The 25,838-nt window shown below is 51.7% G+C and overlaps 1 protein-coding gene across 6 annotated transcripts in view; it reads right to left on the reverse strand.

Annotated features, from left to right (window-relative positions):
• SCARB1 (scavenger receptor class B member 1) overlaps positions 1–25,838 on the reverse strand; it is a 63,222-nt gene that overhangs the window by 6,260 nt on the left and 31,124 nt on the right. For 3 of the 6 annotated variants that reach the window (XM_019748754.3, XM_019748753.3, XM_019748756.3), the window contains exons 2-11: positions 23,140–23,297; positions 21,139–21,280; positions 18,480–18,683; positions 16,493–16,588; positions 15,013–15,128; positions 13,143–13,309; positions 8,800–8,918; positions 5,505–5,578; positions 2,395–2,446; positions 1,016–1,162 (exon numbers count right to left, since the gene is read on the reverse strand). In XM_019748754.3, the coding sequence (XP_019604313.2) occupies positions 1,016–1,162; positions 2,395–2,446; positions 5,505–5,578; positions 8,800–8,918; positions 13,143–13,309; positions 15,013–15,128; positions 16,493–16,588; positions 18,480–18,683; positions 21,139–21,280; positions 23,140–23,297 (1,275 nt within the window). Of the gene's footprint in view, positions 1–1,015; positions 1,163–2,394; positions 2,447–5,504; positions 5,579–7,540; positions 8,264–8,799; positions 8,919–13,142; positions 13,310–15,012; positions 15,129–16,492; positions 16,589–18,479; positions 18,684–21,138; positions 21,281–23,139; positions 23,298–25,838 lie in introns of those variants that run through there. The other 3 variants (XM_019748757.3, XM_074321687.2, XM_074321688.2) reach the window with 2 other exon arrangements.

Genomic DNA, 25,838 nt, shown 5'->3' on the forward strand with positions numbered 1-25,838 from the left:
TGTCCCTGCCCCCTCAGACACCATGTCCCACTCCTACCCCCACCTCACTCGCTTCCAGCCACGCTGGCCCTGCCGGATCTCTTCCAGAATGCCTCCAACATCCCTGCCTCAGGGCCTTTGCACTGGCCATCCCTTCAAGTGGGACACTCTTTCCAAGACTCTGTGCGGAGTGCCTCCTTAGCATTCACAGCTAAGCCTAAATTCTACCTCTAAAGAGAAGCCCTTCCTGACACTCTCTCTATAGTTGTTACCACCCTGGACGCTGTGCTGTCCAGTCCCCATGTATGGCTGTTGAGCCTTTGAAATGGAGCGAGTCCAAATCAAAACCCATTGTATGTGTAAAATACATACTGGATTTCAAAGACTTAACATAAAACCAAATAAAATATTAATGCCTGTTTTTTATATTGATTACATGTTGAAACGGCTGTATTTGGGACATAGTCAAGTTAAATAAAATATGATTAAATTTAATTTTTTGACTTAATGTGGCTATTAAAAAATTTAAATTTAAAACCACACACGGCTCACAGTGCATTTCTATTGGGCAGCACTCCTCTAGCCTGTCATCTTTATCATCAATAAAATTATCTTTTGTTTACTTACTTGGTTTTCATCTGTCTCCCCGACTGGAAAGCCAGCCCCCCACACCCCTCCCACCCCGGGAGCAGGGACTGCATCTGTCTCATTCACTGCTATGTGCCCTGCATGTGACAGAGCCTGGCACCCAGAAGGTGCTGACGTGATGAACAAACCATTCAAGTACCAGGTCTCATAACTCAAACCCCACCAGCAGCCCCTCCAGGGGAGGGTCCCCAGGCCTCCCAGAGCAGGCAGAGAAGTGGTAATGCAGGACGCAGGAGATGCAAGGACCCAGTGACAGCTCCCCGGCTCCAGGCAGAGACCCAGGCTGAGGGCGTCCTCAGGCACGGCAGAAGGGACAGCTAGGAGCGCTTGGCCCCAGCAGGCAAGCAATGGGCCGCTCGGCCCTGGCCATGCTCCGGCCACCACCTACTTGGCTCCGGATTTGGTAGACGACGGGGATGAACAGCAGGACACAGCCCAGTGCAAGGAGGACATACTGGGCGTAGTGCAGCACCCTGGGCAGCAACACCAGCTGGATATAGAACGTGTGAAGGGGCTCCCCCTCCATGGCCCCTCTCTGGGGAGGGAGAACAACAAACAAATGGGCTGGGGCCACACACAGATGTTACCCCACGCCACATCCCTCTTCCCACCCCCTTTCCTCATCTCAAGTCCACTGGCCAAAGCATTGGATGGAGTCTGCAGGAGGCCTCCATTTCTTCCAGGACCACATGTAAGGACACTACATTTCCCAGATTCCCTTGCAGTTGGGCAGGGCCATGTGATCAAATTCTGGCCAATGGGATGTGGGCACAGTGATGTTATGACTTCCACACCTGGCCAGTGAAAACCTTCCACGTGATTCTCTCCATCACTTTTCCCAACCACTGAACGGGGATGAATTCTGAGGGACTCAAGGACGGCAAGACCACAAGCCGACCCCAAATGGCTGGGTGGAGCAGAGCTCCGCCTCCCACCAGCCCACATCAGACTGTGATGTGAGCTTGACATTCGGAGGCTGCCCGTTCTAGCCCTGAGCTCACCCTGACTGAAAACAAGCTAGGGGCCGGCCCGGTGGCTCAGGCGGTTGGAGCTCCGTGCTCCTAACGCCAAAGGCTGCCGGTTCTATTCCCACCTGGGCCAGTGCCAGATGGCTCAGTTGGTTGGAGCGCAGGCTCTCAACCACAAGGTTGCCAGTTCGACTCCTGCAGGGGTGGTGGGCTGCGCCCCCTGCAACTAACAAAGGCAACTGGACCTGGAACTGAGCTGCGCCCTCTACAACTAAGATTGAAAGGACAACAACTTGACTTGGAAAAGTCCTGGAAGTACACACTGTTCCCCAGTAAAGTCCTGTTCCCCTTCCCCAATAAAATCTTAAAAAAATAAAAATAAAAAAGAAAAGAAAGAAAGAAAGAAAACAAGCTAGGCCAGAAGGAACCCTGAAAAGTGAGGGAAAAGAAAGTTCAAGTGAAAAGCTGACACCCTGAAAACCAACTTCCCTTGTCTCAGTAGTCAAGCACATTCAAAAAATCAGTACCCCAGGCTGGGGCTTTCCCATTTCAGGCCGTTTCTGTCTTCTCCATCTCAAGTGACCCTTTCGACTCAGAGGGGTAATTGACAAAGTGCTTGCAGAGTGAGAAGTTTCTGGTAGACTGCTCTGGGTCACACAGTCCAGCTCCCCTGGCCCCCCACCCCGCCCCCCTTCACTAATGGGACCCTGCCTCAAATGCCCACACTGGTTCCTCACTGGGGTACCAGACGTGGCCACGTCCAAGGGTGCCCAAAGCAGGTAGAGTGAGGTGACCTTACCTCCTCAAACCACAGCAGCGGCAGGACCACCGGCTCAATCTGTCCAGTTTGCCTGGAAATAAGCAAGACAAAGCTGGTGAGAAGTTTCGTCAGGTGTCTTCCAGCAGGCAGCTTCGGACATGTGGTCGGAAGCTCCAGAGTCAGGAGCGACTCGATTGGTGGGGGCTTGAGGAATGGCTGCGTCCTGGCAGGGAACTGCCTGACAGATGGGACAAGACCTTTTCAATGAAAAACTCACATCTCCTATGTGGCAGGGGCAGTCCACGACCTAGCTCATATCCAGTTGTTCCTTTTAGAAACAGAACCCCACTTTTATTCAGGATGGCAATGCACCCGGTCAGCAAACAGTGTGGCTTATGCTGACCGCTGGCTTTCCTTCAGAAACTCTGGGATTCGGGTGCCAGGCAGAGGTGACCAGCCACCCAAAAACACCCTGGGCGCTAAGTCTCTAATGGGCTTCCCTGCTAGATGACACTTCACAGGTGTTGTCACAGCTCATTGCTAGGGAATTAAGGACACCCTGTGTGACTCTCCTGGGAGAAGACTCTGGAAGACAGAGCCTAGTTCCCCCAGAATTCCTTTGCTGGTTTTGCTTTGAATCCTTTCACTGGAATAAATCACAGCTGTGACTCTGACCACATGCTCGGTCCTGTGAGCCTGAGCGTGGTCTTAGGGACCCAGACACAGCCACTTACTAGCTCACCATGTAACCACAGGCATCTCCTTACCCTCTCTGTGCCTCCTCTGTAAAATGAGGCTTAAAACAGAATTCCTCGCAGGGCTCTAAGGGAGGACTGAGCAACACGAGCAAAGTGCTGAGGAAAATGCCCAGCATATAAAAAGTGCCCCACGTTTATCATCATCTGTTGCTGTTGTTGTTAACAGCCACAAGCAGTGGACAAATATTCTGTGGCTTTTCCATCCTTGAGTCTGCTATATAAGGTACAGCCGTACGGGGACAGGGACCAGACTTGGCACAAAAGGCCAAATCCTCAATTGCAACTCTCAAAAACCTGTCGGGGGACCGGCCCGGTGGCTCAGGCGGTTAGAGCTCCATGCTCCTAACTCAGAAGGGCCGTTCGCTGCGGCCTCTTTTATCTGCGCTTGTAAGAACTGATGTAAATTTAATGCAAACAGCATTTTATCTCAGGATAAAGATCTCGTGAGCAAACAACACAAAAGTTCCCAGACAAGGCACAGCTGCCCAGCTCTGCTTCGGGGCGGTGCGTATCCAGACCTTTCCCACAGCCATTCCTCATCGGCCCTCCAGAGGGCGACAGGCACTGCACTTAAGACCAGCTTCCCTGAGACCAGCTCCAGCTGGCAGAGGCCATCAGGCAGCCCTGTGGCCCCATTCTCAACAGACAGGGACACTGAAGCCCAGGGAGGTCAGGGTAGCAGCCTGACACCCCCAACTGGCAGAATCCAGCAATCAAGCTGATGGCTTGAGCAGTCTTTATGGAGAATCTGAATCAGCTCTCCCAACAGGTGAAACTGAGTGAGCTCGTGTTAAAACCAAGACTTTGAAAAATGAATGCATTTGAAAATGCGAAGGATGGGGCCACACTGGCCCCTCCCTCTGGTGCTGGGTGGGGGCTGGCCTATGGCCCCAGCCCCGCCCAGCCAGCCCGGCTGCTCTGAGTCACCTGTCCGCCCCAGGGTGTGAGTTAGCAGACCGGGCGCCATGTGCCCCGCCCCCGAGCTCCAGCCTGGGCACAGACACCTGCTGAGTGTGGTGCCACTCCACCGCCCACACATCCTTCAGGCACAGATCCTCCGGGCGGCCTCCACATGTGGAAATGAAAAGGCAGGTGGCAGTGAAGATGAGGTCGCACTTTTGACTCCCTGTCCCTCGGACAAAGTGTTCTTCCTTCCGGCTGACAGGCGTTTCACAAAGTGGAACAGATGCCCACATTCCTGCTGCCCAAACATCTTTTCTAGGCAAACTGTTTTCTTAATGAAATGTCAAATATGCCGAGAAGTACAGCCACTGACATAAGGACGAATCCGTTACTCCCTCACCAGCTCTGTCAAAACGTAATATTGTCACAAGACTTGGAGAGGATACAAGTGGAGCCCTCCCACACTGTTGATGGGAATGCCAATGGGGCAGCCGCTGTGGGAAACAGTCTGGCCGTTCCTCAAACGGTTAAACACAGAGTGACCACCTGCCCCAGCAATCCCGCTCCTGGGTAGACCGAAGAGAAATGACAGTGTATGTCCACAGAGAAATTTATACGTGAATATTCATAGTAGCATTATTCACAATGGCTTTAAAGTCGAAACAACCCAAATGTCCATCAACTAATAAATAAAACGTGGTCTGTCCATACCACGGAATATTATACAGTCTATATAAAGGATGAAACACTGACACACGTTACAACACAGAAGAATCTTGAAAACATGATGCTGAGTGAAAGAACCCAGTCCCAATAGGACCAGATATTGTATGATTCCACTTATAGGAAATGTCCGGAATAGGCAAATCCATAGAGACAGGAAGTAGATTAGGGGTTGCCTGGGGCTGAGGGAAACGGGGAATGACTGCTAATGGGGACGGGGCTTCTTTTGGGGGTTGATGGAAACGTTCTAAAATTGATCGTGGCCAGGGTCGCACAGCTCTGTGAATATGCTACAATCACTGAATTGTACATTTTTAAAGGGTACGTTTTATATATGTGAATTAAATCTTGATAAAGCTGTTACTCAAAAAAACCAAAATAAGAAAATCCGTGCTTAAAAAATTCCTCCTGTAGAATGAATCGTCACAGTTCAGAGTGCTGTCTGGTAAGTTTCTATTTTCAAACACTTGGTTTTGCCAGGACTTAATTTCTGCCACTCTGTTGAGTGGGAAACAGCTTGGATGGAAGCTTCTGGCTAAACTGGGGGACAAATGTTGAGAAAAAGGGGATTCTGGGGCAGGATGTCCGGATGTGGGTATGGCCCAGAGCTAGGACGCCCCCATCAAGGGAACAATCGCAGGGACCAGATTCCACACCCGGCAGGGCCGTCTCCCTCCCCCAGACCCCAACCCCTGGGTGGTAGCTGGAGTCCTGAGTCCCTGTTCTCTGAACAGCGCGGCAGCCCCGCTCCCAGGCCCCACTCACCCGATGCCTTTGATGGACTTGATGTAGAGACTCAGCTGCAGTTTCACAGAGCAGTTCATGGGGATTCCCGTGAGCTGTGACAACACACACAGTGAGGGGCGCAGGGACCCCGCAAACTCCCGTCTCCCTTGTCCCGCTCAAGAGGGCGGGCGTTCCAGCTCAGCTGTCCCTGCACTGGGGTCTCCTCTACTCGCTCTAAACCCTAAACAGCAAACATGTGCTTCCCAAACGGCTCTTTCATCTATGACCTCGAAGGGCCCTGTCTGGAGACTAAGCCTCTTTCTGGATGAAAAAATCCTAATCCTTTTATGACGATGCTTCCCCAAGCGGAATGACATTTTTGAGTCATCAGCCCTTCCCTCCACCCCCCAAATTAAACAAAACAGAGTTGCATGTTGAGACAGTCTCTTCTCAATTCACTCCTAACATTTTCTGATCATCTCCAAGCCAATGACATTTTCCCCGTTTATTTTTATGGTTGCCCTCTTTTTACGGAGAATCTGTAAATTTCCAATTTGAGGTAGTGATAGAAAGCTTCCTTTGTGTAGAATCTACTTTTTTTAATGAGACGATTTTTTAAAATAATAAGTAAATAACAGAAGTGACACACATATAGCACCAAAATTGGGAAGGTTCTGGAATGAAGGCAGGAAACTGCAGTAGAAAGGAAGCCAGGTTTGAGTTCAGGAGACCACCACCCTGCTTTTCAGCTCTGACTCGTTTCCTCATCTGTTAAAGGGAGATATCCCACCCACCTCACAGGACTTCTGCAAAGGAAGAGTAAGGTCTGCAAGCTAGCCACACTCAGCCATAAATGTCTATTATCATCACACGCCAATGGGAAAGCCCAGCACTCTGACCACCTCCAGGGCCCCCACGGCACAGAGCAGCGGGTCAAAGGCTGTGCTCCATGAACTCAAGGACCTGGTGGGCTGGGCAGGAGATGACCTGTGTGCAGAAAGGAGCCAGCAGCTGGCTGAGGCTGCCCTCCTTACTGCGGGGGCTGGCGAGGCTGGCCCCTGGCTGGCATCAGGGAACCTGCATTTCAGGAAGGTTACCTCCATCCCTGGTCAGAGGGGCTCACTGTGCCTACACTGTGTGTACACAGTGTGGTTTATGCTTCGGGGACTCTGGGATTGGGGGGGCAGGCAGAGGGTGCCGACATGACCTGCCCCCGATAAACACCCTGGGCACAGAGTCTCTAAGGAGCTTCCCTGCTAGATGACACTTCACCCGTGTTGACACAACTCAGTTTCTAGGGAAATAAGCACGTCCTGCGACTCCCCTGGGAGCCTGGGCCTGGTCCCCCCAGACGTCACCCCGGCAGCCTTTTTCTGCCGCTGACTGTGCTTTGTGTCCTTTCGCTGGAACACACCTGGACCGTGAGCACGACCATATGCTGAATCCTGCCCGTCCGCCTAGCAAATCATCCAACCTGGGGGTGGGCTTGGGGCCCACGACACAAGCTGCCAGCGCCTTCCGCTCTCTAGAACAGACTCGACATCCTGTGGTCTCCACTTGGGCCCCTTTCTCCCCTCCTAGGCTCGGTCCTCCAGGGGCTGTCAGGACACCTCTCTGCACACAAAGGCCCGCCTGCTCCCTGCGCAGAGACACAGACCCAGGATCCCACTGCTGTCACCACACCCTGCCCGGGACTCAGGAGCAGAAAAGTAACCACCACAGAAGCAGCTTCCACAGGTGTTCTGTTCTAACAGGCAGCAAAGACCCCACAGAGTGCTCAGAAACAACAATGGGAAAATGAAAGGCCACTTCCTCTCCCTGCCTGCCTCGCGGACCTGAAACTAGAGGATGAGGAGAAGCCAGCTGTGGGGCTGCTGCAAAACAGCTGTGAGCACCCTTCTGGACACCCAGACATACCCGCCTGTTTCTCAGTATGGGGGATGGAGGGGTGGGAAACTCACACATTGAAATGACAGTCACCAGTGGGAACAGAGAAGCGATCGTGCTGTCGCTGGAGTTCCCCAGAAGGCAGCCGAGAGAGAGAGGCAGTAAGATAAATGAACAAAGAGAGAAGGTGCATGCTATCTTCTAGCTTTATTATAAAAACCTTTTAAAACCTGGTTAAAAATTTAAAACAGTATGGAAAAGCCTTAGCATTCCTAACAATAAAGAATGAATTTAATAGAGGACACATAGTATATTAATGGGACTTAATACCAACATAATTAATATGAACTATATATTAATACAGGACGTAATGCGGTGGGCATTAGAAGGCTTGGTGTCAGAAGACCTGTATTTGAATTCAGCTTTATCCCTTACTTTCTCTCAATCATTTATCAAACCCACACTTACTGAGATACTAGTACCTCTCTGCTAACTGCTAGAATTCTAGCAATTAATAAGACAGAACAGACCCTTCCCTTGGGGAGCAAACCATCCTAGTTACTAGTTGTGTCACTTAAGGTATGTGGACGACAGCTTCCCCATCTGTACGATGGGAGCGCCTGGGCCCACCCCCCAGGTCCCCGTGCAAATTCAGTGGGTTAATGCATGGGAAAGTACCTCGCTAGTACCTGGAACATAATGAGACTCAAGAAACATTTGCTGAATGTGAGGTGTGTGCAGACTTCATTAGCCTAGGTTTTCAGTCACAGAGAGAGAGAAGGTGAGTGCTAGGGGCTGGCAGGTCGAGTCAGTGGCTAGGAAAGCCTGAGCACTATGAAGAGAAATGGTGTGGAACAGCACCAAGCAGACAGAAGAGCTTCAAAAAGGCCTGTGGGGGAGACGAGTGTCCACTTAGGACACCCATAGAATTTTTGAATCAATGGTAAACATGACATGGGCACATTTTACAGAGAAGAGGCAACTAGCTACGGACACACCCCTGGGAGGGTCACTGTGCAGGTCTGATACCCTCCTGGTCCCTGATCGTCACACAGACTTGTCACATGGGACAAATTCCCCGGAACCCAATTTACCTGCACGATACTCATTGATACCAAACGATCTTTATGGTGTGTTGGCACAGTCAGAAGACTGCCTCTGGCTAATTTGCAGGCTGATAATTCCTAATTAATTTACTGTCTTATGGTCCTTTTATAGAGATAATGTCCTTATAAAGAGACAATAAAGCCCTTGAACTATGGAGTCAAAGGGCAAAGTAGGGACCTTTGATGGCTTGATATTCTAGAAGCTATCACTGCCAAAGAAAGCCAGGCTTCCCATCACTTCCCACAATAGCTTGGTAGGGGCCAATCAGAAATCCCCGTTCCCCACTGTCTGGACCAATCAGAAATCCCTGCTCCCCACAGTCTGACAAGCAGGGGCTTACCGGGTGAATGTCCAGGAACAAGGAATGTTCTGTCTCGTTGGGGTGGAGGCCACGCACTGCCTCTGCCAGGACAGGGTCGGCGTTGTAGAAGTGAGGATGGGAGAGAAACAAGGGTGCATCTGGAAGGCAGAAGGTAGAGAGGGGGGCGTCAGACAAGGAGAATGCGTGGGCACGTCCAGAGGCTTCATGCCAGGCCCTGAGCCAGACGCAGGGATGCACAGACGATGAAACGCAACCACTGCCTGCAGAGCACCGCGTGACGATGACAAGATGCAAACAACAATAACTAGACAGAGAGCATTCCTTCATTCAGTCCGTAAATGTTTACCAAGCACCCAAAAGGTGCTGGGCATGGGAAGCCAGCAAGGGACAAGCTCTGTGCCAGAGGAATGGTAACGCTGGAGCTGCTGATTCTGGCAGGAGAGGTCAGAGGAGGGAAAGGAAAAGATGGACAACAGAAGTCAGGCCAAGGTCAGGGCACAGCATTCCAGGTGGAAGGGATGGCAGAGCAAATGCAGGAGGTGGGGAAGGGCAAATGGAGTAGACGGTGTGTGTGTGTGGAGGGGCGTCATGGGAGTTCAGGATAGAAAGGTAAGTGGAGGCCAGATTTGAACTTGGGTGGGGGGAGGGGCATCTCGATTGCCAAGCCAAGCAGCCTGGGCCGTCCTCTGCAGGCAACACAGCGACGATCAGAGAGACTCAGGTGTGTACACCTGTGGGCAGGTCTCCCTAACGTCCACAGGAGGGGAGAAGACACACCTGCTTTGCTTCTCTCCCAGCAGCCAGTCTGCAGGATGGACGTCAGCATGCATGAATAGGGACGGACGGGAGCCCTGAGTGAGAAATTCACACCCAGAAACGTGTGGTCAAACCTCTCCATTAACCGAGCAAGCAAGACAAACGCCAGCTCACCCTCAAGTGCTCAGGGCAACGTACAACAGGCCTGGGGACAATGAGTTCACGAGGAAAAAGAATGAGCCTCTCAAAATTTTACCAGGACCCGGAACAAGCAAATCACAGACAGCACGCAGACTGGTGGTGGCCAGGGGCTGGGGAAGGGGAGAGGGGCGTGACTGCTAATGGATCTAGGGTGTCCTTTCAGGGTGGTGACAATGTTCTGGAACTAGACAGAGGTAGTGGCAACACATCATGAATGTACTAACTGCCACTGAGCTGTACACTTGGTTAATTTTATGTTACGTGAACTTCACCTCAGTAAGAATAAAGAATGAGAAAACAAACGAAATTCAGGAGGTCTTCTTCCCTAAAACCAACCGCTCATCTGCAGCTAGACCGGCATTCGTGTTTGTGTGTATCTGGCAACCTCAAGCGTCTGGATTCTTCCTGCTTTCCTTTGCAAAACCAAGCACTGGTTTGAAATAAAAGCTGGGGATTTATCGATGTCTGACTTCGTTCTTCCCAGAGTCCTTCTCCATTCATCGCCTTAAAGTTTCTCAACATGAATTCATTCATCCTAGTACCGCTTCCATTTTGCCACATCCGCTTACCCTCCCACACCGTCATATAATGTGCTTCTTTGAACCAACTGCCACTGCTTTATTTAAATAGCTATATTTTAGGGGGGGGGGGGCTTTACATTTGAACTATAACTGGCAAACGCTAGCCACAATTAGAAAGTAAATACAGGAATAAATGCAATGGAAGCCAGTGAACATTATACATTCTAATGAGACACTGTTACCGGCACAAGGCTTTGACCCTGAAACCTGCTCTTTCTCTGTTAAAAAGAGAGATAGATGAGTATTGGACAGGTGTTCAAATCCTCGTAGCATCGACAGAGACTCTCTCCTGGAGGTAGTCAGAGGGCAGAAAAAGACCAGAAAAGAGAAGCCCTCTTTTGCCGTGTTAAGTCAATGTTATTCAAAGCTGCCTCCTTGCGCCTCTGAAGTCATCTTGAGTGCCTCAAGGGACAATGTTATACAATTTGAAAAACTCCACTTCCCATCCTCCCATTTCCACCGTCAAAGGAGACCATCGGAGCAAACATGAGGACCCCATTTTCACAGGTGACGAAACTCTGAGGCCCTTGGTAAGGAGGCAGTCACCAAGAGAGGCCCTAAAAGGTGGTGAATCTCAAACAAGCCCCTAGGCCATGTGTCCAAGGCCAGGGGGAGACCGAAGTGAGCTGGACCAATCAGTTAGCACCTGCCCTGGCTCCAGACACTAAGCCCACTGGGTTTTTTAATAGCACGCATGTGTGCGTGTGTTATCTTTCTATTTTATTTCCAAACAGACTGAGAGAACCTGCCCAGGTAATCAGTGCTAATTAATTTATAGCTTTATGGTGCATTTGACCAACCTACTTGCCCAGGATCACCATGGGTTACAACTCAGGGTTTCTATGGGGCAAGTCTGAGGCTTCACACAGCACAGAGGTTTAAGGAGAGAGACTCCTCTGGGTCCAAGAGACTTTCAAGGCCTGGAAAGGGAAATATGTGCGAATTTCTTATCTTCAGGTTCAATGTCACACAAATGCAGGTACGCCAAACGACATGTACGAGAATGTTCCTGGCTGCACTAGGGTATGTTCAAACGCCCAGAAACTCAGATGCCCACAAGCAGTAGTAGAGGTAAGGAAACAGGTGTGTTCCCCAGGACGGAGCGCCAGACAGCAAAGAGGGCATCTACAGCACCCATAACAGCGGGGGTGGGGCTCACCCACGTGATACTGGGCGAAAGAGGCCAGAAAATGAGAAGAATGGAGCACACACTTTCTGACCCCATTCACAGAAAGACCAAAGGCAGGCAACGCTATGTGGCGCCGGAAGTCGGGCCAGTGGCGAAGAACAGAACACAGAGACATCGGGGGCGGATTCTATTCTGTTTCTTGTTTGGGGTGCTGACGATATGGGTGTGCTCACTTTCTGGAATTAAAACCGCACGTGTCATTTGGGCACCTCTTGGTATATATGTTTATTTCAACGTAAAGCACTTTATGTACATAAATATTTTTAAATTCCCTTGCACTTGTGAAGTTGTTTCGGCAGATGTGCTAGGATGAGGCAGTGCAGGTCTGAAGTACAGTTGCGGGGGGAAAGACAGGAAGAAATTATGTTAGCGGGGCCGGCAGAGGCCAGCTGCTACAGAGCACCAAGGCCACGGTAAGGGTTTCGCTGTATGTGTGCGGGGAGGTGTCAACATTTGAAGCAGAACTGGGCAGCCAGCCATGTTTCTGAAAGGTCCCTGGAGCTGCTCTCTGGAATAGGGTCCAGCAGCGCTTTCTACGACGGTGGAAGTGTTCCCTTTCCGTGCGGTCTGTCCCCAACAGTGGTCATTAGACACACGTGGGTGGTGATCATTTGAAATGTGGCTAGTATGACTAAGGAAAGGCCTTTTTCATTTGATTTCATTCAAACCAATTTCAATTTCAACAGCCCTACGAGGCCAGTGGTGACTGTGCTGGACAGTCTGGGGGATGGATCGGACGTAGAGCGGCAACCAAGCGACAGGGGTCCCGCTGGAGGTGTGGATGAGCGGCAGAAGATGCTGGAGGCCTGGACCATGGGGCAAGGGGAGGAGAGAGGAAGAACTGGGGGTTTAATTTGGAGGCAGAGCAGACTGAGCTTGACGACACAGTGGACGAGGGTGAAAAGAGGGGAATGGAGCTGACACCCAAGGGTCCAAATGGAGCAGCTGAGGTGGGGGCGTCTTGGGGACTGGCACTGAGAAAACACTGATGATGCCAGAGGACCCCATGCCAGCACAGCGATCACCCAAGCCCGCAATCGCACACTGCAAAGGAGCTTCCACAGGCCTACAATCCTGTTGCCGGCTTCATTTCCTCCCAGATGGGGGGCCCTTCCCGCAGAGCCTCACTGTCATGCTGCATGTCACGGTGTGGGAGGGAGGCAGAGCTACGCTGCTCGCCACGGCCTAATGCCCAGAACCCATGAATATGGGAGGTTATGCGTCCAGGGAACGAGGCTGCTCGTCAGCTGGCCTTCAAACAGGGAGCGTGGTGTGGACTCCCCGGGTGGGCCTAACATGCGCTGCAGGGTTCTTCAGCTGGAAGAGGGACGTGGAAGAGGGTCCGAGATGAGACCGCAGCGGGAGGAACAGAGAGACTGGATGTCGGAATTCTGAACCACAGAGCTGTTTACGATCATGATTTTTGTGCTAAGCCACTAAGTTTAAAGGAATTTATTACAACAGCAGCTTATACACACAGCATGGTTTTTTTTTCCACATTACCTTTCTTCTGCCTCGTTATCGCTGGCCTAATGGGATTATCAAGAGTGCAGAGGCCAGAGATGAAACAGGGCAGATAAGCCCCTGGTCACGCCCGTCCCACCCGCCTGCCCTCCCACAGGGATGGCACATACTGAACCTGCAGGTGCTGATGTTCTGAATTCCCGACCTCAGGCACGGGCAGAAGCCCTCGTTGGGCGGGTAGTTGGTCCCGCTGGCAAACAACGTGTTGGGGGCCTTGAAGCGAAAGGTGGGGATACCTTCAAACACGCCTTCTTCCTGGTATACGAGCTTCATGGACCTGCAGGGGACAGACAAGGTGGAGGATGACACAAGACACAGTGGCTGCGACCAGGCCCCACTTCCCCCCACCTGCAGACACCTCCCGGGTCCCAGTCGCCATCACAGAGCTTTAAAACAAGAAGTGGCTAGATCACATCCCCACTTAACACTGCAGTCGCTTCCGGTCTAATCTGTAGTAAGATCCAACGCCCTCACCATGGCCCACAAGCTCCCATGGGGTCCAGCCCCTGCCTATTCCTCCAACATGCTCCCTCCTGCCCCTGGGCCTTTGCATCTACCACGCCCCCTGCCTGGAATGTTCTGCCCTGGAATCCTTACACATCAGACTTCAGTTTCTCACTCAGGCTCAGCTGTCACCTCCTCGGGGGCACCAACACGCCCCACACCCCATCACTCTCCGTCCGTTCACTCTCCTGTAGTTCTCGAGGGCACATCTGAATCTGAACATGGACCATGGCCTTGAACCGTGCTGCCCACGCTGTGGCCGGAGCCACTCATCAATCACAGTGGCCCTGGAGGCCCTGACGTGGTACGAGGCCACACGCAGATGCACTATCAGTGTATAGTGACTACAGGTTTCTACGGCTTGGTACCACAAATAGGAAAAACGTCGCTTCCATGTTTTGTTTGCAATGTTTACACATGAAAATGATAATACTTGGGGTATACTGGGTGAAGCTAAACATATCATGAAAATTAATTATACTTATTTCTCGTCCCTTTTTTTTTCACGCAGCCACTAGAGAATTTCAAATTACAAGTGGGACTTGCATTATGCTTTTATTGGACAGCAACGGCCTACACGGTGGGACTCCCTCAATGCTGAATGTCCTCATCAGGACAGTAACACAATCATGGAAGAAAATGTCCTTGTTTTTAGAAAACACCCACTGAAGTATGTCGGCATCCAACTGACTTTCAAATGGCCCAGGAAAAATCTACCCTGACAGAAGTGAGGGGTAACGACAGAGCAGACGGGGCAGGAGAGAAACAACTGGTAAAACTGACGTAAGAGAGTATGGGGGGTGGGGCGACTTACACTTTCCTTGCAATTTTTCTCTAGGTTGCAATGTCTCATTTTAATAAGTGAACACACGCAGAGCAAAAGCTCTTCCCGCCCTCTGACACCCCCCCACCCCGGGTTTGTCTGCCTGAGCCCCCTGCCAAGACAGAAGCTCCTGGGGAACAGGGACTTGGACCAGTGCCTTGCACAGATGGACTCCATAAAGGTTTGCTGGGAAGGCAGAGGACTCAGAGCTCACATTAGTGAGTCCCCAAGTGAAAGAGTGGCCTGTGTGGAGCAGAGGACAGGGCAACGCCCAGAGGAGGGCTCCAGGATCCATTGTCCGGTGTGGGCCTCAGCAGAGGGCAGACCTCCAAGGCTGCAACTCCAGCGACTGAAGGGGCCATGGGAGAGGCGTCCAGATGTCTCAGCATCCGGAAGGAAAACAGGGCAGCCAGAGAGACGCCACCGGCTGTCCATTGCTTGTCTTACTTCACAACCCCCTGCAACCTTGAGCATTTCCTGCCCACTACCACCACCACCACCACCACCCACGCCCCAACAATTGCTAGCAGCCTCTCTCTGGGCTTTGAAAAGCGTCAGCAGCTGGAGTTTGGCTCTCCGTGGTATAGCCAAAAGCCGCCTGTCTGGGCCGTGAGCGTCTACGAGGCCAGAATGTCCCCCCGAAGAGCCATTACCGGCAGGCTTCAGGGCTGTAGAATTCCAGCGAGGACTCAGGAGTCATAAACGGTGCCCACATCTGCCCGGAAGTTCCGTTAATCATGTTGCACTGATCTGAATGCCAGAAGTTGACCTGCAGGGGACATTGAAACACAGCCGCTCAGGACAGGGCATGCTCTCGGGCACTGTACACCTGACTTGAGCTGCGACTTCCCAGGCCGTGTGACCTGGGGTAGATGTCACCACTCAATTCCCAACACTGTTTGTGGACAGAAGACAGTTCCCTCAGAGAGACAGCATGGCACGGTAGGAGAGCAGGCTGTGTAGACAGCCAGTGAGAGTGTCGACTGCACCTCCCTGCTCCCTAACTATGGATCTTTAAGTGTGCAACTGTGGACTCAGTTTCTTCATCTGCAAAATGGGCCTATCACCCACATCTGCAAGGAGCACGATGAGTGGATGGGGTGGGAGGTGGGATGCTGACAGCCTCACCTCTCAGAGAGGAAGGCACCAGACATTTCCTAAACCCAGCTGAAATCGTAATGGTAGCCACCAGAAGAGCTCAAAACCCTAGTTGCCTCTGGGAAGTGAGACCTGGACAGAAAATAACAGACTTCTCCCTTTCTACCCGTCTGTACTGTGCTTTTAATCACGTGGACATGTATATCTTTTATACTGAAAAAACAAGCTGAAGAGAACTGTAATAGTCTCCACTAAGAACGGTTATTACTGGTTACAAATGGTACTTGGGCTGCTCTGGGCACCTGATCGGGGCAGAATCTGTCCCCAGCCCACAGATCTGTGTCCTGTGAGCAGGAAGAGCATCTGGCGGATGTGAGCAACAAACACCAGTGCACAATCGTTGTCGTGCATGAGGAAAGGCCACGCCAGTGAAAACAGCAAGATGCAAAACGGTGTACACAGTCTAATTTCACTATGTTCACAGAAGGGAAAACCCTACCACGTTTCTCTATGTACACACAGAGAGAAATGCATAGAACAGACAGAAATACAAATGCATAGAACAGACAGGAAGAATATACTCAATAGTGAGAACTTTGTGGTTCAGGGTGGCATGAAGCTGGTGTGTGAAGGGGGTATAAAGTGCACCTGAGATCTGTCCCTATTGTTTCATTGTTTGTTTTAATGTGAATGTCTTCCTGTGTTTCTAGTATAATTTTTCTGTTTAGTTAATATTATATTTTAATACAATGGATGCTTATATCATCAGCGTAATATTTTTGAAATGTTTTTGTGACTTAAGAACCACAGGAAAGAAAGAACTCAGTTCTGAGTACACACTAGGTGCTACGTAAGTCGGGTTTCTGTCCCGCTCCCACCCATCCCCCCGGAACCAAGAGCTCACTGAGCCTTACCCACAGGTAAAACCCCAACTCCGAGAGCGCTGTCCCTCACAGATGGGACCGCCCTCCGAGGCTGAAGAGGAAGAAGGTGCTGGGCGGTGGCCAGAGTGGCCCCCCCATCCTGTCCTCTCACCTTGCTGAGCCCGTTCCACTTGTCCACGAGGTGGACCCGGCTGAAGTTTTTGACCCCAGTGAATACGGTGAAGAGCCCAGAATCAGAGTTGTTGAGCTGTGAACACGGCACAAAACAGCATCGTTAAGCCTCAGGACGGGGTGGGCGTTGGAGCCGGGGCCGCCCTCAAGCCCGCCCGGTTAGTTGCAGGCGGTTCCTGCATCCCTAGTGCCTGGGGACCCAAAGGAGGAAGACTGGGGGCTTCCTGGCGGGGGCAGGCGCCTGACTACACGTCCCTCCTAGAAAACATCCACCTTTCTGTTGTGATTCTAGAAGAGTCGGGTTCTCTCCACCCAGGTGATTGGTAGGGCCACCCCTCCCCTACGCCCACAATACACACTTAAAATCGACCATGGCCAGGTGACCTCTTTGGTCAATGAAAAAGAAGCAGAAGTGGCATGTCACTTCCGAGTGGAAGTTTTAAGAGCTGGTCAGTGCACACACATTTTACCGTATTTTCTGCCGCACTGTGGTGACCATACGTGTGTATCAAGCTAGAGCCTCCCTCAGCTGGGTCCCTGACCGACCACCAGGAGCAGAGGGCCCCCTGGTTATTACCTGCACTGGATATGAGCAAGAAATAAACCTTCGCTGTGTGGAACCACTGAGATTCTGGGGCTGCTTGTTACGCAGCATAACCTGGCTATCCTAATGGATACAGGACCAATCCAATGTGTGTCGAGCACTTTCTAGATAGTAAGCCCCAGGCTTTGGCGCTCTAAGGGTGTTTCCTAGAATTAGGTCTCTGACTCAGAGCAAAGACACACAAAGTGTACAAAGAAGTGGTGACTGCTGGGTGAAATGGAGAAGCACTGTTTACCTCTGAGGAGGCCGCGCAACGCAAGGCGTAGCACATGTTAGGGACTCAGTAAGGGTTGTTTACTGGCCAAATGGCTAAATCGACCACCAGCTGGTTCAGCAAACAGGCTCCAGAGCAGAGCCCAGTCCCAAGCCCTGCTCTGGCCTCCTACCACCTGTGTGTCATGTTACCTGTTCATTCAGAGATTCCTGAGCCCATTCTGAGGAAAGACAAACAGGAGCCACTACAAAGAGGCACTGGGACTATTAAAATAGTTACTGTGTGAAAACTGCGAGTGCAGTGACTGGGACATAGTAAGTACTCAAAACGCTAGTCTTTATTGTTATAATTAATAAATGCTCACCCAAAGGGATACTTAAATGATAATTATAATAGACTAAGTGTATCAGAGACTGCTAGTTATTACCCAAAGTCCATTCTCCCTTTTCTCCTTCACAAGAAAACCCAAACCTTACTCAGGGTATCCACTCACCAGCTCAAAGACTACATTTCCTAGCTTCCCTTTAGCTAGGTGCGGCCACGTGACTAAGATGTGGCCATTGGAAAGTAAGCAGAAATTGGTTTCTCCATCCTGATGGGGGAGACAGCTGGGACGTGCTATTTTGGCCTCAACTTCCCTACCTGTCTCCCAACCCCCATCATTTCTTCCTTGCCGCCGTGCTGCCTGGAATGTGGATGTGAGAGCTAGTGCTCTAGCAGCTATCTTGGACCATGTGGTAATGCTGAGTATGGAAACCATACCCTACGGATGGTAAACCTACCAGGTTACAGAGGTCAAGATTAAGAAAATCAGGCAGCTCGGAGCAATGCTATAGTCGACGTTGGTGGTCTGCCTCCCCAGCAGCCACCCCTCCTCTTCCAGCAACAGACACCAATTGTCTAAGTTCAACCCCAATCACGTCATTTGAGCCTGGATCAAGCTGTACCCAAATCCATCCTTAGAATTTGCAGTTAAATGAGGCAATAAATTCTCTATTTTCATTAGCTGGTATGAGTTAGGTTTTCTGCCATTTATACCCACAGCCCCAGCGCTCCCAGCCAACTCCAAAGCAAGCTGGCCACTGGTATCCAGGTTGTGTCAATGGAAAATAAGACACAGGCTGTGAACTTCGCATGGGCCACACTCACCCCGGCAAAGAGCCCGAACTTGCCCTTCACAGGGAACATGCTTGGGAAGTACTTGCTGATGACATTCACGAGCGGGTCCTCATAGCCCCACATGATGTCGCCCACCGTGCGGTTCATGAAGGCGCGCTCGCCAAGGGTGCTGAACGCCAAGGTCATGAACAGCTTCAGGGCCATGGGCTTGTTCTCCATCATCACCGCTGCACCCTGTAGAACAGGGGACAGCATGGGTTAGAGGCTGGACATCCCCCCTTGACTTGAAGCTCGGCCTCAAGGCAAAGAACCCATCTAGGGCGTCTGGGGCATCCAGAACAATTCTCTGAGCCTCTGGTAACAGGACCACATGGCTGATGGATCCAGCCCCAACCCCACAGCTCAGGCCTGGCCAATCAGAAACCTTCCCCCTGCCAGCCACAGTGATTGGTTTGGAAATGTGTATGTGGCCCAATCACAGCTAACAAGCCACAACTGATGGTCCACTGGGGGCTGTGGGAGAGAGGAGGTCTCACCACTGGCCTTGAACCTGGGATGTGCAGGGCTGTAGCCACCCCAAGGGGCCGATCTGCCAGAGCATAAAAGGAACACAGATCTGAGCAAGACTGTGCGCCCTGGATGAAGGGACACCTGAAGCCTGCCCCACCCCTGCCCCTTCGGCAACGTGAGCCCATAAATTCCCTTTTTGCTTATGCAAGTTTGGAGCACCTTTGACTGTCACCATGTAACCAAAAGAGACTTCATGGAGAGTCTACTCCATTCCCTTTTCATCTCTCTCGCAAACACTGAGAGCCCCAAACATCTGCTCTACCCAATCTCTAGGTGCTTAAAATACAAGTGAATTTATTTTCTAACTTTTGCTTTCCTCTGGAGATACTGTCTTGGTACTTGGGGTATTTTTTTAAAGGTACTTCATCCAAAAGCAATCTCCACCTGTAGGAAAGTGAACACAGCCAGCATTTCCTAAAACATGGGCTATAGAGGTTTGGTTCCATGGTAACTCACCAGGGTCCATAATAACTTTTTTATTTATTTAAATTTTTATTTAATTGGGGAGGGCGGGAATGAGGAGGGCAGGAGAGGGCGGAGTCAGTCGGTCAGCCAGAAAAGGCCTCCCTACATTAATAACTTTTTAAAGGTAATAAACATAGTTCTTAAAAATCACAAAAGATACAAAATAAAATAGAAGACCCTCTCCAAACTTTGATCTTCCTCTTCCCATTCTCCTCCCCCAAAGCAACCCACTGCTATGGGTTCTTGGGTATTCCTCCAGAAATAATCTACACCAGTGCTGAGCAAACTGTGACTCGTGGGCCGTGGGCCAGCACCAGCCCACTGCCTGTTTTTCTACAGCCCAAGAGCTAAGAGTGTTTGCCAATCTGATCAGTGGGGACAATGACTTCACTGCCAAAATGTGCGTGTCTAACTCTGAGGGACGTGGCCGCAAGGCTCCGGGCTGCATTTACTTGAGTTTCTTCTGTCTTGTCCATCCAATGGACTCACCAAGTGAGTTCAGCCCTGATCCACAGCCCAGTCCAGTGCCAGGCCCAGAGCAAATGTCCAACGGTCCTCAACCATCCAATGGAGGGCTGAATGCGACAGAGGGCGGCACACTCCTGACTCCAACTTTGTGAGTTCAAAACCCTAATCTGCTACTTACTAGCTGAGTGGCCTTGGATAAGTCAGTTGACCTCTCTGTTGTTCTTCAGTTTTCCTCCTCTAGAAAGGGAGAAAACAACTGAACCTACCCCACAGGATTGCTGGCAAGTAAACAAGGTAAATTAGGAACGGAAAGCCCTCCGAAAACTAAGTTCTAACATGGAGTGTTAGAAGGAAGACGTTAACATGGCAGGCCTGAGGCTGCCCTCCCCAAAAAGGCTGGCCCCTGGCTGGCATCAGGGAACCTGCATTTCAGGAGGGCACCCTCCCTCCCTGATAAGAGGGGCTCACTGTGCCTGGACTGTGTGTACACAGTGTGGCTTATGCTCACCGCCTGCTTCCTTTGGGGACTCTGGGATTCGGGTGCCAGGCAGAGATGACCAGCGCCCGATAAAACACACTTGCTGCTGAATCTCTGATATGATAACATGTGTTATCATACCATGTATGCCGCATGTGTTGTCACAACTTGATGCTGGGGAATGAAGCGTGTCCTGTGTGACTCCCCTGGGAGAAGACTCTGGAAGCTGGGCCTGGTCTCCACCCCCTGTGGATCTTGTTCTATATTGTATCCTTGCACCGTAACAAGTCATAACCATGCACAAGACCCTTTGCTAAGTGCTATGAATCCTCCTGGCCAATCAGCGACCCTGGGGGTGGCCTAGGCAACCCCGATACATGTGGGAAGTAGCCCGTCAATCCAGCTACTGCAATGATTCTCACCTGCACAGAATGGAGGCCATGCTGCAATGACATGGCTTGGGGGTGCCCCTTCAGCCCCCCGTTACTACCTCCTTTTGAAAATTTCAGATCTGTAGATTGACAAGGGAAAGACAACGATTTGGGCCAGTACCCCTAAACCAGAGACTGGGGGCCGTGCCTGGGCAGCTCACTGGGCTGAGAGTCTGGCCCCATGAGCACAGGCCTGCCACCAGGGCCTGCCCCGTGACAGGAGGCGACGGGGAATGGGGGCGGTGCGAGGGGCACAGCCGCGGGCAGACGGCCTCACCAGGACCAGGATGTTGGGCATGACAATGTAGTCGCTCTCCGAGCCTCTGGACCTGTCGGGCTGGAACTGGAAGCTGCGGTACTCGAGGAAGGACACCGTGTCGTTGCTGTTGAAGGTGATGTTGCTTTTGTGCCTGAACTCCCTGTAGAGAAGAGCTGCGGGTCAGTGGGCTCCAGCTGCACGGCGTGGCGGTGCCTGCCCAGAGGTGGGGCCGACTCCAGGCTTCCCCGGGGGCCCTCGGGTGACTGCACATCTCCAACCTGACAGCGCCACAGCCAAGCCTCACCACCCCTCGGAGCACCCCAAATCCCGACACGTCCCCTCCACTTGGCCAAGCTGCTTCTGTCAAGCTGCCAAACTCCCATGTCACCTTCTCAGAGAGCCCACTCTGGTCATCTCTAGACGTAAAGCAGAAACACCCTCCACACCCCCTAGGTAGCCCCCTTGATACTAACATCTGACTTTACTTATTCATCTTTAACCAATCCCCCCAACTCGACTGCAGGCACCCCAGTATTTTTTGTCCATTTTGTCCACTTCTGGGTCCCCTGTGCCTAGAACAGTCACCGACACCCAGTAGGTAGGTACTCAATAGACATTTGTTGAATGAATGAGTGAATGCATGCCGCTGATGCTGAGTAGTTTCTGACTCCCAAACCTCAGGCACATTGTTACGTTTTCACGCCAGGTTGCCCAGAACCCCGGTGTGCCTCAAACAGCCAGAACCCTCTTTGCCCATGCCATCCCCAGGAAAGCCAGGGTGGGGTGGGCCACCCCTCAAAGGGTGAACCCCCAGCTCGGCCAGCCATGGTGAAAAGTGCCTTCCCACCAGCCCTCCCGTTCTCCACCCTGGACAAGGTGATTCCGTCCTTAAAACACTCTAGGGGGTGCCCCTGCTCTCAGGCCACACACCTCGGCCTGGCCCACCAGGCCCATGTACCAAGCTCCTTGCTCTTCCATGCCCATGTCCTTCCTACATCCAAGCCTTTGCACACGCAGTGCCCTCCTCCTGGAGCAACCTTCCCTCTCCTGCTTAGCACTGGCTTCTAATTGCACTTACATTTGATTTGGTCCCACGTTCTCAGCAGACAGACAGCATCTGCCTCTTCACCACTGTGTCCTGATGCCTGGCACACAACGAGCAACAGAAAATACCAACTCAACGGAAAAACGGCTCCTGCAGCCTGTGGCCATGCAGCCTCTGTCACGTCCCTCACCTGCTCTCTGCTCTCCAGAGTCCTGCCCTCGACCCCAAACCCCACACAGTGGGGCCGCCACCTCTGAACTCACCTTCCATCCTCTCCCCCAGCCCATTACAGCCAACCACGCTGGCCTCCCTGCTGTTCCTCACACACCACACTCTGTCCGGCCTCAGGGCCTTTGCACTTGCTGTTCCTTCTGCCAGAGACACCTTTCTCCATGGCTCAGTCCCTTGCATAGAAGGCCAGGAGGCCTTGCCAGACCAACACACCAAAGATGCACAGACCCGTGACCCTGCTGCGTTTTACGGCACTTAATACTCACCACCTCCCATCATATGATAGACTCATTTCCTTATTAAATATCTGTCTCCCTCCCTCCCCAGAATGTCAGCTCAGAGAGGCAGGGACCTTTGTCTGTGTTACTCCCTGCTGTTTCCCCAGTGCCTAGCACAGTGGGCAGCACATAGTAGGCGTTCAATAAATGTGCTGAATGAAGGAGTGACTAGGGAAGAACTGTAGGGTGCCACAAGAGCTCAGGTGTGGGGAGTAAGTCCCTGTTTGCCGAGAGACCAGCCCTGTGCATGTGTGCGCGTGTCCCTCTGTCTCTGTCCCATACACCCCTCCCCCTCCCCACATCACAGGTGCCTCGCTGCTCCACACAGAACATCACCAGCACCATCACTCCCCCTCTGCAAACGGCCTGCTTCTGGAACGACCTCTGGGCTCAGCACAGCAGCCCCGCCCCCACCTGCCCCGAGCCCCTGACGCTGCCAGGCCACCTCTGCAGCCCCGCCCTTACCTGTACACGTAGGGCCCCCGCTCCTGCACCTCCGGCTTCTTGCCCTGCAGGATCTCTTTGGGGTTGATGACGTCGAAGAAGTAGATGGACAGGTAGAAAGGGACCGGGATGTCCTTCCACATCCCGAACGACAGGCTGCTGGGGTCGATGCGCACATTCTGGGGGCGAGACACACACGCCGTGAGGAGGGCCAGGACCGCCGCCCGCCTGCGTGCCCGCCACAGGGCTCCGACGGCTGCCCAGAGCGGCCCTGCACCACCAATCCCCACGGTACATTGACAAAGGGGCTTTACATAATTAAAGTTAATAAGTAATCTAGTCATGTTGGTATTTTTTAATGTGTTTTAATAACAATAACAACAGCCTGATCAGGGGACCCTGGCAAATGGGAGCCCCACGCCCCATCTAAAAGAAATAGCTGCTGCTTTATGGCACCATGTGGCCAAATGTATCATTCATTCATTCATTCATTCATTCATTCAACAAATAATTTACTGAGCACCCACTACCTGCCAGGCATTCTTCTAAGAGCTGGGGGTAGGAGAGTGAACAAAGGAGACTGACCCAAATCCCCAACTCTGTGGGACTTTTATTCTACTAGGGGAAAGGCAGGGACTAAACAATTAGGGCGCAATGGGTGCCACACGGCAGAGAGTCACGAAAACAAAGCAAGGACAAGAAGAGAACTGTAATTGTAAACAGAGCAGTCGGGTAGGTGAACTATAAATAAAAACAAAGAAGCAAACCAAGACAAACACTAAACGCAGTCAGGGGAAGCACATGGATTTGGTGGGGTAAGTCCATGTAGGAACAACAGCCAGTGCAAAGGCCCTGAGGCAGGGTGTTGCTGGGACAGAGAGCGTGGGAACAGCAAGGAGGCCAGTGTGGCTAGGGCACAGCCTGTGAGGAGGTGAGCAGGAGATGAGAACAAGAGCAGGGGTCCAAGAAAAGCCAGAAATACAGAAATCTATATGAAATCTCCTGATGCATAAAGCTTGGCAAAACTTGATTCTCTTAAAGGGCCAAAGGAAACAGGCCAGAAGCCCTTGGCAAGTCCCTCTGTCAAATACACTGGCCTCTAATCCCTGCTTTGCTCCTCAGCTCCACAGTGCCTGCCCGTGTCACAGGGAGGTCCCTCCAGCGCCACCCAACCCACCCACCCCCTAGTCCAGCCATATCACTGGCCCCAACCAGGCTCATGTCCCCTCAGAGCCAGGCCCAGGGGAGTGACCAGCCCATCAGATAGATGCCAATGTCACAAAGCTGGGCATCCGAGCGGCTTGCATCACCTTCCAACGTCTTTTGAACATGGGCTTTGAGGACAAGGACAGCCACCCCCACGCTCCCCAAATGGCCAGAACCAATAGGCAGAGGCTCTGGAGGAGGCAGAGGGCTGGAGCTGGCCAGTCAGGCCCGGCCCCACTGCCCCAACCAGCCGACTCTGGGAAGCAGCAGATTTGGAGGCAGCCAGACCCCAGGGCCATTAGGGCAAGTCAGTCCCCTCAGTTTTCCCATCTGTACAAGGGGCTAGTGACTCTGCAGTCTCAGCTGCAATTCATTTGACCTACACAACATTTAAATGAAGAAAAGTTGAATTCATTCCCAAGAATAAAAAACTAGGAGAGATTTAACTTAAAATTTGGATTTGTAGGTTTCTCTTGAAAATATCAGATCAAAGACTTGCCTTCAGAGGTTAATAACTGTCTAGTGATAAACACGTCCTCCTAACAGCTGTGGGAGGCACAAGGATCATTTTTATGACCGGAGGATCCAATAGGTGCAAATAAAGGTAAGTAATAAACACAATACCGTGTTTCCCCAGAACAAGACCTCCTGCGAAAATCAGACCCAGTTAAGATCATCAGCCAGCCGGATGCATTTAGTACATTATAACGACGTTCCAGAAGAAGACGACATGACTGTATTTGAATAAATGTAGATCACTGTACAGGAAAAAATAAGACATCCCCTGAAAATACGCCCTAATGTGTCTTTTGGAGGAAAAATTAATATACGACCCGGTCTTATTTTCAGGGAAACACTGTATAAGACCCGGTCTTATTTTCAGGGAAACACCGTATAAGACCCGGTCTTATTTTCAGGGAAACACGGCAGGAACAAAGCAATGAAATGAGCATTTTCCAGGTGCACCTCATGGCAGGCCTTGTTCTGGACTCTTCACTGCACCTCCCTGACCAGCACCACGCCCCTTGGAGGCAGCCACTCTAAGTATTATTTGTTTGTTTCCTCCTCACTTTTCCTGAAGACGTAAGTGAATGAGGCCTCCGCAGGCTGTTTTCCCAGTATTCCCAGTCCCCCGACCTTTGGCCAGAAAGGTCCTGTTTTTCCGTGTGCGGAGGGGAAGCGGGGAGCCTGGGTCCACAGTGACAGATTATTGCTGATCCCTTCAGTGTGAAGCAAAGGCCACAAGCCTGGGGCTGGGGGGCAACCCTGCTGCTCCTCTCCCAAAATGAAGGCAGGGAGGGGAAGTCAGTGTGTAGCCCTTTCAGCCCCAGCTCTGCAGTGCAAGGGCTAGGAGGCCCGTCCGTGGGGTGTCCGGGAGAAGTGGGAACAGAGGTGGGGGTCCCCATGTGCCCGCTGTGGGAGGGGAAGGCCCCCTGCTCAGTCCTAACAATAACAAGCCATCTGGGAACCGAGAGAACAACTGTGGTAAGTGTGGTGAACTGATGCAGTCACCC

Source organism: Rhinolophus sinicus, chromosome 9 (assembly GCF_057876585.1).
Source record: "Rhinolophus sinicus isolate RSI-liver-muscle chromosome 9, RSI-T2T, whole genome shotgun sequence".
Lineage (NCBI taxonomy): Eukaryota > Metazoa > Chordata > Mammalia > Chiroptera > Rhinolophidae > Rhinolophus > Rhinolophus sinicus.